The 12,424-nt window shown below is 36.8% G+C and overlaps 1 protein-coding gene across 3 annotated transcripts in view; it reads right to left on the bottom strand.

Moving 5' to 3' along the window:
• PCSK5 (proprotein convertase subtilisin/kexin type 5) overlaps positions 1-12,424 on the bottom strand; it is a 405,671-nt gene that overhangs the window by 127,672 nt on the left and 265,575 nt on the right. For all 3 annotated transcript variants that reach the window (XM_081067383.1, XM_081067381.1, XM_081067382.1), the window contains exons 17-20: positions 12,034-12,118; positions 8,496-8,593; positions 7,908-8,037; positions 7,354-7,469 (exon numbers count right to left, since the gene is read on the bottom strand). In XM_081067383.1, coding sequence (XP_080923509.1) covers positions 7,354-7,469; positions 7,908-8,037; positions 8,496-8,593; positions 12,034-12,118 — 429 coding nt within the window. The remainder of the gene's footprint in view (positions 1-7,353; positions 7,470-7,907; positions 8,038-8,495; positions 8,594-12,033; positions 12,119-12,424) is intronic.

Below are 12,424 nucleotides of genomic sequence, written 5' to 3'. Positions count from 1 at the left end.
TCCACCCATCCCCCCAATCCCCTTCCTGGAAATTATCAATTAGTTCTCTATATCAATGAGTTTGTTTCTGTTTTGTTAATTTATTTTGTTTTTTAGATTCCACATATAAGCGAAATCATACAGTGTTTCTGACTTATTTCACTTAAAAAAATATTCTTAAGGTCCATCCATGTCACAAATGGCAAGATTTCATTTTTTCCATTTCCATTGTATATATGTACAACTTCTTTATCCATTTGTCTATTGATGGACACCTAGGTTGCTTCCATATCTTGGCGATTGTAAATAATGCTGCAATGAACATAGGAGTGCATGTATCTTTTTGAATTAGTGTGTATTTCTTCAGATAAATACCCAGAAGTAAAATTTCTGGGTTTTATGGTAGTTCTATTTTTAATTTTTCAAGGACTCTCCATACTGTTTTCCATAGTGGCTGCACCAATTTACAATCTCGCCAACTGTGAGTTGAGGGTTCTTTTTTCTCCACATCCTTGCCAAGACTTGTTTGTTGATTTATCGACAATAGCCTTTCTGACACAGATGAGGTGGTAGCCCATGGTTTTAATTAGTATTTCTCTGACGATTAGTAATGTTGAGCATCTTTTTACATGTCTGTTGGCCATCTGTATATCCTCTTTGGAGAAATGTCTATTCAGGTCCATTTTATCATTGGATTGTTTGTTCAGTTGTATGAGTTGCTTATGTATTTTGGATATTAAGCCCTTATCTAATGTATCATTGATGAATATCTTCTCCCATTGAATAGGTTGTCTTTGTTTGTTGATGATTTCCTTCACTGTGCAAAAACTCTTTAGATTGACATAGTCCCATTTGTTTATTTTTTTTTCTTTCCCTTGTCTAAGCAAACATATCAAAAAATATATTACTAAGAATATCGTCAAAGAGTTTACTGCCCAAGTTTTCTTCCAGGAGTTTTATGGTTTCAGATCTTACAATTAAGCCTTTAATCCATTCTGAGTTCATTCTTGTATATGGAATAAGCAGGTGGTCCAGTTTCATTCTTTTGCATATATCTGTCTAGTGTTCTCAACACCATTTATTGAATAGACTCTCTTTACCCCAGTGTATATTTCTGCCTCTTTTGTCATAGATTAAATGACCATATAGGCATGGGTTTTTTTTCTGGGTGCTCTGTTCTATTCCACTGATCTATGTGTCTGTTTTTATTCCAGTACCATGCTATTTTGATTATTATGGTCTTGTAGTATAGTTTGATATCAGGTAGCATGATAACTCCAACTTTGTTCTTCTTTCTCAAGATTGCCATGGCTATTTGAGGTCTTTTATGGTTCCATATAAATTATTCTGTGAAAAAAGTCATTAATATTTTCTTAGAGATTTTATTGAATCTGTAGATTGCTTTGCATAGTATGGACATTTTAATATTCTCCCTATCCACTAGCATGGTATATCCTTCCATTTGTTTGTATTTTCTTCAGTTTCTCTCTTCAATGTCTTATAGTTTTCAGGGTATGGGTCTTTTTGCCTCCTTGGTTAAATTATTCCTAGGTATTTTATTCTTATTGATTCAATTGTAAGTGGGATTGTTTTCTTAATTTCTTTTTCTAATAGTTTGTTATTGCTGTACAAAAACGCAACTCATTTCTGAATATTAATTTTGTATCTTGCTACTTTACTGAATACATTTATTAGTTCTTTCTTAGAACTGCTTTGGCTGTGTCACATAGATTTTGGGTTTATCTCATTCATTTTCATTTATCTCAAGGTATTATTTGATTTCCTTCTTGATCTCATTCTTAACCCATTAATATTATAGGTGTAATTTATTTAACCTCCATGTGTTTATTTTTCAGTTTTGTTCTTGTAATTGATTTCTAGTTTCATACCATGGTGATCGGAAAAGATGCTTGATGTGATTTCAGTCTTCTTAAATTTATTGCAACTTGTTTTGTGATCCAATGTGGTCTGTCTTGGGAAATGTTCCATGTGCATTTGAAAAGACTGTACATTTTGGTGCTTTTGGGTGAAATATCCTAAGTGTATCAATCAAGTCCATCTGGTCTAATGCGTCATTTATGGCCACTGTTTCCTTGTGGATTATCTGTCTGGATGATCTATTCATTAATGTCAATGAGGTGTTCAAGTCCTCTACTATTACTTTATTACTGTTGATCTCTCCCTTTATGTCATCGATATTATGTCATTAATTATATATTTAGGTGCTTCTATGTTGGATGCATAAATGTTTATGAAATGTCCTTCTTTGTCTATTCGTTTAGTCTTTGGTCTATTTTGTCTGATATAAGTGTTGCTACCCCAGTGTTTTTGTTGTTTCAATTTTCATGAAAATGTTTTTCCGTTCCTTTACATTCAATTTGTGTATGTCTTTTAATCTGAAGTGGATCTCTTATAGGCAGCAAATATACAGGTCTTGTTTTCTTTTTATCCATTCAGCAACCCTGAATGTCTTTTGATTGGAACATTTAGTCTACTTACATTTAAAGTAATTACTGATAGGGGTTTAATTTTTTAATAAGCTTTTAATTTTTTCTGTTTTTTCCTTATTCTTTTGCTCACTTCTCATGTATATTGATGAGTTTCTCTACTGTCATGTTCACATTCCTTTCTCTTTATTTCTTGTATATCTCTTGCAAATTTTTGGATTGTGGTTACCACGTGCTTCATATATGTTTATAGCAATCTATTTTAATTTGATGGTCGCTTAAGTTCGAACACATTCTAAAATCACCACCATTTTTACACATACCCTCCACGTTTGTTTTTGTCATATTTTAATTCTTTATGAGTGAGATTTTGTGAGTACCCCTTAATTTATTGTTGTAATTATACATTATCTTCCTACTTTTGTCTTTTAATCTTTGTACTCGCTTTATAGTTGGTTAATCTATTGCTTTTTACCAAGAGTTTTCCTATCAGTGAGAATTGTTTTCTTTCCTATATTTTCTTATGAATATTTTTGATCATCTCTTCCAAATGAAGTCCTTTTAATCTTGGTTTTAGGTCTTTCATCCCTTTGAATATTTCATGCCAATCCCTTGTGGACTACAAAGTTTCAGTTGAGAAATCAGCTGATGATCTTATGGGAGTTCCATGTACATAACTAACTGCTTTTCTCTTGCTACTTTTAAGATTTTCTCTTTGTCTTTAACCTTTGGTATTTTAATCATGATATGTCCTGTGTGTACCTTGTTTGAGTTCATTTTGTTTCAGACTTTCTGCGCTTCCTGTTTCCTTCACCAAGGTAGGGAAGTTTTCAGTCATTATTTCTTCGAATAGGTTTTCAATCCCTTGCTCTCCCTCTTCTCCTTCTGGTATCCCAGTGATGCAAATGTTGGTATGCTTAATGTTGTCTCAGAAGTCTCTTAAAATATATATATATATATATATATATATATATATATATATATATATATATATACTTTAATAATTTTTCCTTTTTTGCTGTTCCATTGGGTGTTTTCTGCTACCTTGTCTCCCAGATCGCTGCTTTAATTGTCTGCTTCAATCAGTTGATTCCTTCTAATATATTCTTCATTTCTGACTTTTTTTGTTTATTTTCTATTTTTTTGTTGAAGCTCTCACTGAGTTTATCTATTCTTACCTTACGTCACTGAACATCTTTATAACCATTGTTTTGAGGTCTGCATCTGGTAGATTATTTGTCTCCATTTCGTTTAGTTCATTTTCCAGAGTTTTGTTCTGTTCTTTCATTTGAGAAACATTTCTTTGTCTCCTCATTTTGGATGACTCTCTGTGTTTCTTTCTATGTATTGGGTAGATCTCCTACTGACCTTGATAGAGTGGCCTTACGTAGAAGGTGTCTTGCAGAACCCAGTGTGCACTCTCCCTTGTCACTCAACTGGGTGTTCCATAGGTGTCATGTGTGGGCCCTCCTGTTGTAGTTTAGCCTTGATTGCTATTGGCATGTCAGTGGGGGGACTGACCCTCAGGCTGAGTGGCTGTGAGAAGTGGCCATGACTATAGGGATGAGTTGTTGTGTGGGGAGGGGCTGACCTCACGGAGCGGGAGATAGTTTAGTGTGGCTCTGGTGCCTGGCAAGTCTGCTGTTTGGATGTGTAGATTGTGTAGCTGCTTGGGTGGTGCTCTGGTTTGGTGTGAAGCTGGCCACCAGGTATTTGGTTCTGGGTTCTCTTGGGAGGGGCTCCGGTGCAGGCCATGGCCAGCTCTTGTTGGCGCATAGCTTGGGGCCACCTGGTAGGAGCTACAAAGTGATCTGTGGTTGGTTGCCAACTGTGCTGGGCTTGGAGGTGCCTGGGAGAGGCCATGTTGTGAACCAACGCTGGCTCCCTTAGTGTCAGGTTTGGAGCTGCTTAGAGGTACAGGGCACAATGAGGCCAACCACTGCTTGTTTGGAGTTTGTGAACCTTTGAGAAATGTTAGGAACATCTTCAGTGCAAGTCCAGACAATCGGCTTGTGTAGAAAAGTCACAGAAATAGGTTCTTACTGGGTGTGTGAGTTGGGTGGGGCCGCAGGGTATCAGCAGAACAGGTTAATGCAGAACTCAGGTTTGGTGCATGCTGGCTGGGTTGGGACAGAATTCAACTAAAGAACAATGGTGTCTATAGCATTTCCAGCCCTTGCCTTGAAGCTAGTCAATTTAGTTCTTCCTTCTATGTCTCTGCTGCTTTTTGAGCTGCTGCCCCTATGCTGGAGCTCTGAGTGAGTGAATATGTGCTTGGGCCTTTTAAGACCTGCAACGCCTAAGTCTCTAGCAGCCTGTTGTCTTTCTTGAATACAATCCCTACTGGTTTTCACAGCCAGATGTTACAGGCACTTCTCTTCCTGGCACCAGTGCCCCAGGCTGGGGACCCCCGGTGTGGGTCTGAGATGCCTAGCTCTTCAGGGTGGGCCTCCATAGCTGAACTATTCTTCCCAACTCCTTGTTGCCACACTGAGGGTGTGGGACCTGCTTGTTCCACATCTCTGCCCCTTGTACCAGTCTCGGCATGTCTGTTTCTTTACATCCTTAGTTCTAGGAATTCTGTTCAGCTAGTCTTCAGGTAGTTATTAATGATGGTTGTGCTATAATTTAGTTGTAATTTTGATGTGGTCATGGGAGGAGGTGAGCACAGCATTTACCTACTCTTCCATCTTGACAGAGTCCAATACTCTCCTTCTTTAACTGACCTGAAAATGGACTCATCACAAATTATTTCTTTTCTACTACTGCCCACAATCCTGACACTACACTTTACCAAAGTGCCATTTGGCATACTTTCTGACATACTTCCCATGGTTTCAGGAAATTAGTTAAAGCATCACAAACTTTGAAATGACTGGTACCAACTGCTATGGGTGAAAATTTCAAGTCACAGATCAATCACTTAAAAATCTTCATCTGCTTTCAGATATGAACTTATGAAAATTCTAGTCATATTGAGATATAGGAGAACTCTGTTTTTAAGTAATGGCAAAGAGTACTTGTTGGTAACTAAAAAGTGATACTTACATGGTCCTGGGGGTGCCATCACCTAATCGTCTCACCACAATATTGTGCTGTGAGAATCGGCCCTAGCCAAGAAAACCTTGTAACAGAAAGCCTGAGTGGGCCTGTCCTTTCCCTGCCAGACCTGTCATACATCAGAAAAGCTATGAAGATGCAGTTACCTATAACGCTCCATGGAAATGAGACCCTAAATGATGTTTTATCAGTGCCACTGCATGCTCAGTTTTTTGATATTCCTAATAGTGAGTTGTAGAATAACCACATGAGATCAGTAACATTATCCTCCTCATTTTTACTTATGAGGGAAGTAAGGCACAGAGAAATTCATAACCTGCCCAAAGTCTGGAGCCCAGGTATGAACAACAGCATTATGACTCCTGAACCCACATTCTCCCAGCCATAGTTCTATTCTACTTTTTGTGAAATTTTTAGAAGAGGAGTTATTCATAGGAAGACAAAGAATAAACCCAGGGAAATGATCCTTCAGGGAAGACTGTCCAAATACATACTTTTTATTTCTCTAGTTTCATAATAATCCAAAAATATTTAGAAGAGCAACAGTTCAAAACAATTTCTACATCATTGTACCGTGTGTATAAACTTTAGGCACAAATTTTAGGGCCTCTTCAGAATGAACTATAAGAACAGTTAAAGTACACAAAATTTTAAAATTGGAATAATTTAAAATCATTCCTTTTACAGATGGGGAAACTGAGGTTAGAGAAGTGAGGGAACCTGGCATTTGCCAAATTGTCAGAGGTTCCCAAACCTGACTGTACATTAGAATCACTTGAGATGCTTCTAAAAATATCCATACTCAGGCAACACCCCAAGACCAATTCAATCAATATTTAGGGAAGGTGTGGGGTCCTGGCATTTTGGTAGAAAAGAAAAGAAAAATGGAGCAACATTCAGAAGTTTTAAGCTCTATACCTGGTTCTATCATTAATTCCTAGCCTCATGGGCTTAATGAACCATTCAGATACCATTTGATTGTTATTCACCTATCAAAATTATAAGCAAGCCAAATAATACACAATCTAATAAACTATAGCATCTCCATGAATTTTATGTTATGAAAAATGTAGTTTCTAAAGACTTTATAAAAACAGGATTATATTTATATCTAATGCTTAGTGTAAAACGCAGGATACAAAATTCCCTGTATACATTGCAAAAGACAGGAAAGAAATATATCAAAGACTAACTAGAAAAGACTATGTTATTATAATTGCAACTATATGACATCCTGAAAAAGGCAAATGTATGGAGGAGTAAAAAATTTCCAGAGATTGGGGGGAGGGAAGGATGACGCAGAGCACAGGATTTTTAGGGCAGTGAAACTGTCCTTTATGATACTAAAATGGCAGGTATGTGTCATGATACATTTGTCCAAACCCATAGTATGTACAAGACCAAGAATGAACCCTAATGTAAACTATGGACTTTGGCTGATAATGGTGTGTCCATGTAGGTTTATCAACTGTAACAAATGTATCACTCTAGTGCAGGATATTGATCATGGGAGAGGCTATATGTGTGTTGAGGGGATATATGGGACCTCTCTCTACTTACTGCTCAATTATGCTGTGCATCTAAAACTACAAGGTTTATATTAATTTAAAAAAAGTTAACTGGCGCCATCTAGGCCAGTGGGACTATAGGTGATTTATTTTTTCTTGCAATTTAAAATACCTCCCTACCCCAAACCAAAAAACAAACCCCATTGAAGTCATAAGTTCAAGATGAATGCCAACAAGATATTGGCCATGTCCTATCTGACGCACGCTTGATAGTTTCTTTTTTAAGTGGAAATATGTTAGGCCTTAAAGTACAAAGATCACACTTTGCTCAGAAGATCAAAAACAGCAGTTGTACTCACCATCCTTGCAGATGGCTCCCATCTGACACATTCCTAAGTCTAGGAGATACCCACTGGGGCAGCTTGTACAGTTCTTGAACCCCGGACCACTGCACGTTAAACAGCTGGGGTCACATCTATGGGAAAAACATACTGTTTATCATCCTTTCACACATCAGGCACAAGAAAAGACGTGTTTACTATCAATCTCTTAATTTCTTAAGCTTAAGTCTCTCTTTGAAGATGACCCAAAAATGTTTTCTTAAAGTAATCGCTAGGTTTGACAACATTAAAGAAAACCCCGCAGGTAGATAGTGTGATTTTATAGAGCTGTAAGCATGTACTTAAAAGAGATATATTACCTTAAAGGTTTACTGTAAATGTTTTAAAGTGCTCTTCATGCAAAAAAAAGAAAATCAAAGATAAGTTGGGTTAAAGTTTCAGGGCAGTGTCCATAGGTAAATGTTTGAACCTTATTTTATCATTAATAATTCTAAGTTTCATATTATTTATGAAGGCAGTCAAATAAGGAACCCAGTAACTAAATGCAGGACTTGAGGTGTGGATCCACTTACTTTTTGCAGGATTTATATCCATGCTCTGAAGACTGGTCAAAGTAATAGCTGATACTACAGCTCTGCACACATCTCCCATCCTCCATGAAGTAGCCCTCCGTGCAGTTAATGCACCCATCAGCACCTGCCCCTGAAAAGCCAGACAAATGCACCCATCAGCGCCTGCCCCTGAAAAGCCAGACAAATGCAGGAAACAGAAATAAAACCTCAGAAGAGGTTGCATGATGGACTGCTTGTTGCAGTTTATGAAAATAGAGTTAATATGCGGTAATTTTAAGAGTTATAATTCAGTATTTGTGCTTTTTTCTTACATTCTTTTGGGGGAGAAAAACTCGATTTGCCAAAAGCATTTCATCTTTTGGAAAGAGAAGGAGATATCACTGGGGTTTTTAAGTTTCTCAATGAGGATAGGATACTGAGGACTGGTTTTCAATGAGAATACAAACATGCACGATTAGTGGAAAAGAAATATGCTTCCCTAGCATTTGCTTTAAACATGTTAAGTGGGTTTGCATGAGTGATTCTAAAAACAGATAAAGGCCAAACCAAAGCCAGGAGAATAAACGGAAGGGCTGGGGGAGAGGGTACCAGCACAAGTGGCACAGAAGCGGTGGCAGGGCTGACAGTCCTGGCCATTGAAGTATTGTCCGTCCTCACAGGCGATGGAACACCGGGATCCCTGCAGGCTGAAGACACAGACTTCTGTGAGCAAGGCAAAGAGGTCATGATTCCCCAACTCCATATGTAACAAATATAGCTCCCCCCAGAGACCTGTGGGTTTGGCAAAGCTTCAAAGCAGGGGAAATAGCCCTTGTACCCTCTTTATTTTTTTCCCCTCTCGATGCCTACAATGCTTCTCTGAGCCTTATTATAATGTCTGTAGCATATACATGTGTTGCAAGCTTTGGGGACATTCCTTTAAATTGTTACGCTGGCCTACATATCTTACACTCTGGAGGTTTTTAAGTATTTTATGGACAAAACAATCACATTACCCAGTAATATGCCTAACAATTCCCTGATATCCAGACCTACTACATAATAAATTTTAAAGTTGTTTCATAATTATAAGTGCAATAGGAACACATGGTAAATGAATTATAACTGAATAATAGCACACAACCACCCTTACCCAAACTCCCAGGAGTAGCTTTTCTATTTTCGTTTTTAAGTGTTTCTGATTTACTTCTTGTTGGTTCCCACAACAGAATTCTAATATACTTTTGCCTCTGGTTTTTGATTTATTTTAAACTCTAATGAATAATTTAGCACAATTACCTACCTACATTTCTGCTTCCACAAACATCACAACTTTTCTTAGTTATATTAATATTTAGTGTTTCTAGGCATTTTCTGTACCACATTTTCTCTAGCTAGCACTCTTAATATTGAATGAGTTGCTAGAATGTCGAATGAGGAATGTATATTTTCTGCACTCTCTTAATTTTTATCAGCTATGATATTTCTTATAGTCTAATGACTGATTCTTAAAAAAAACAAATACATAGAATTTGCAATATTTAACATATAAATGTCACCCCCTGAAAGATTAAGTAGTATGACTACAACCAGGGTGAAAAACATGCAATTCTATGTCAGCCAATGGGTGATACTAGAAGATAGGTTATCTACGATAAGCAACAGGGTCTAATGGGTTCTATTTTATTAGAATCTTTATATTGCTCCAATTCACATCTTGACTTTGCTCTGTATATGAATCATACCAATTTTATAAAGTGAAATTTATTTCAGTAAAGAAATATGCCCAGTAAAGAAATTTGGAAAGAACAAAACCAAAGTAGATGAAAAAGAATCCCAAACAGTGCTGTTAATATTTTAATCTGTTTCCTTCCAGTATTTTATCCATAGATGTTTTTCCATGTTTGTTCTTACCCAGCATTTAAAACTTTACAGGTCTCTTGAGGCAAAATGGTCAACCCTAGAAGCCCCTAATAAAAATAGAAGGAACCTCATAGAGACCGAGGGCAGCATAACTGGAAGTGTACTCCATTCATAGATATCCTCACTGTCCAGAGAGAGCTGTCATTTACAAAGAGAATCCCTTCCCTTTCCAGAGAGCTGGGAAAAGACATTGCATCAAATAGATCCTTTTGTGGAAGGAGACAGGACCACCAAAAAACTTATCAAAGGTTTTAAAAAGCTGCGTAGTTTTTCTAGTACAGCTCATTATTTCTGAGGTTGGCATTTATTCAGGAGACAGAAGTTGCACTGTGTGGGGAAGGAACAAACTAAGTGGGATGTGTAATCACTGTGAACCCTGAAGCTTTCTGCTGCTTCCACCATACAGGGCAGACATGGTTAATGGACCTGGTCCCATGAACACCTGGGTTCTTTCTGGGATAAGCCAGCTAGGTTAGAACTATGCTTGTCCCACATGCTCTGGCATCCGTGGCTCCTGAGCACTTTAAATGTGACTAGTGTTGCCAAGGAATAGAATTTAAAAATTTAATTTCAATTAATTTCAGTGTAAATTTTATAAATTGGCACTTGATTCAGTTATTGGAAAAATTTTGAGTAAGTTTAGAACAAGTTGGCTACTTTCAGCTAAATTTTATAAAATCTAAATACAGATCAAAAAATTACTGTCTGAATTGAGATGTGGTTTAGAGGTAAAATACACACCAGATTTCCAAGACTTGGTACAATAACAGCAAAAAAATGTAAAATATCTCACCAAGCATCTTTTATATTAATTACACATTGAAATGATAATATTTTGGATAGATTCAGTTAAATATTTTTTTAAAGTAAACTTCACCTATATCTTTTTACTTGTTTAATGTAGCTACTGGCATATTTAAAATTAACATATGTGGCTCTCATTTCTATTGGAGAGTGCTGGTTACCTTACTGTATAAATTGTTCCTTAAGAAATATAGAAAATAATCTTTATTAAATAACCTTTTATTTCTCATGGACCAATTGTGTATCAGATATTGGAATAAGTGCTTTGTAAATGATATCAGTTAATTCTTATCATAATCCAGCAACATAGGGGTTATTATCACCATTTTATAGATGAGAAAATCGAAACTCAGAGTGGCTAAGTGACTTGGCCAAGGCCACACAGCTGGTAAACAGGAGAGGAGGATTTTGGTCCACATCTATCTGCCTTCTTTTTATTATACCAATCTGCTTCTTCTCCAAAAAGAATTAGGCTGACTAGACTGATATTTGTCAAGACTGTCTTGAGATGAAAGGTGCTAAGCAAACTAACAAACTAACACTGAATGCAATTATGAAAAATAAGTAAAGCCACAAATTAATAAATCTAAATAAAAATGATGTTGTAATATTAACTAATGTGAAGAATTAAACCTGCCTAGACTCTAACTATTTCAACTCTAATCAAAGGTGGAAATAGAGGTACCATCAGTACTCAAAAGAGATTGAGTGCAGCAGACCTCTAGCTCTATGTAAACCCACATTCCAACTCCTCACTCAACAGAGGATGGTCTGACCTTCTCTATGGAAATCAAGAGACTACCTAGTTCCCTTGAGGGGCATGTTGTTCTCTTACAGAATCTATCAACTATAGTAAGGTCCTCACTTAACGTCATCAACAGGTTCTGTGACTAAGCGAAATGATGTATAATTACTATAGGCTAATTGACATAAGCAAGAGTTATTTGAGGACCTGCTGTATCTGGCTTTAGCAGTCATCCATTCAAGGAAAACATCTCTAGGTGTTAAATCTATGTGCATACCATAGCATAATGGAACCAAACCTGAGGTACTTAAGAGCACGATTGGCTATACAGAAATAATAAAGGGAACAGTTTCTGACCATCAAAAGAATGAATCAGGAGGATTAAAATTACCTACAATAATTTTACTGGCAGTAATCCTTGCCTGGCACACTGCCAGTTAAAAGGCATGAAGAAAGCTCAGATGGCCCTTTTTATTTACTTGTATCTGAGCCATCTTTCCTAAAGAGAATTTTATTTGGTTTATAAACCTTCCTTAGTCAAGATGGCATTCAATTTTACACATAATGGTAGAGGTAATGTTAAGTAGCAATCAAATGTTTGAATAAAAGTCAAACCAGGTAAGAGGGTTATTTATATTGAGAAGCTCCTTGGACAGTGTTACTTTACTGTCTTACCTTAACCCATCCCTACATTCTGTACAGTTGTGGGATTCAGTACAAGTCTTGCAGTTTTCATTACATTTCCGGCAAAGATTTTTCTCTGTTTAAAAAAAAAAAAAAGTAACAAGGTTATAAATCAGTTGGTCAGTTGGATTCCATAAAAGCATGTGGAGATATTTCAATGCTTGCTATACTACACATGGCCTTGAGCAGAACATTGCTGGAAAAGTCCCACAGTCAACATTTGCTATCATTTTTCAGCAAACCAAATATAGGTAGGAATTGTAGCACTGGCAAATACCTTAGAGACAGCTACCATTTTGCAGACAAGGGAACTACAGTCCACTTAATTCTTAGTTGAATACTTTATTAGCGTTTCCCCTCTTCTTCCCATTCTTTTTCTCAA

The sequence above is a fragment of the Rhinolophus hipposideros genome (genome assembly GCF_964194185.1).
Source record: "Rhinolophus hipposideros genome assembly, chromosome: 11".
NCBI classification, from domain to species: Eukaryota; Metazoa; Chordata; class Mammalia; order Chiroptera; family Rhinolophidae; genus Rhinolophus; species Rhinolophus hipposideros.
The sequence above is the reverse complement of the archived record's forward strand: the minus strand, read 5'-3'. Positions and strand labels throughout refer to the sequence as shown.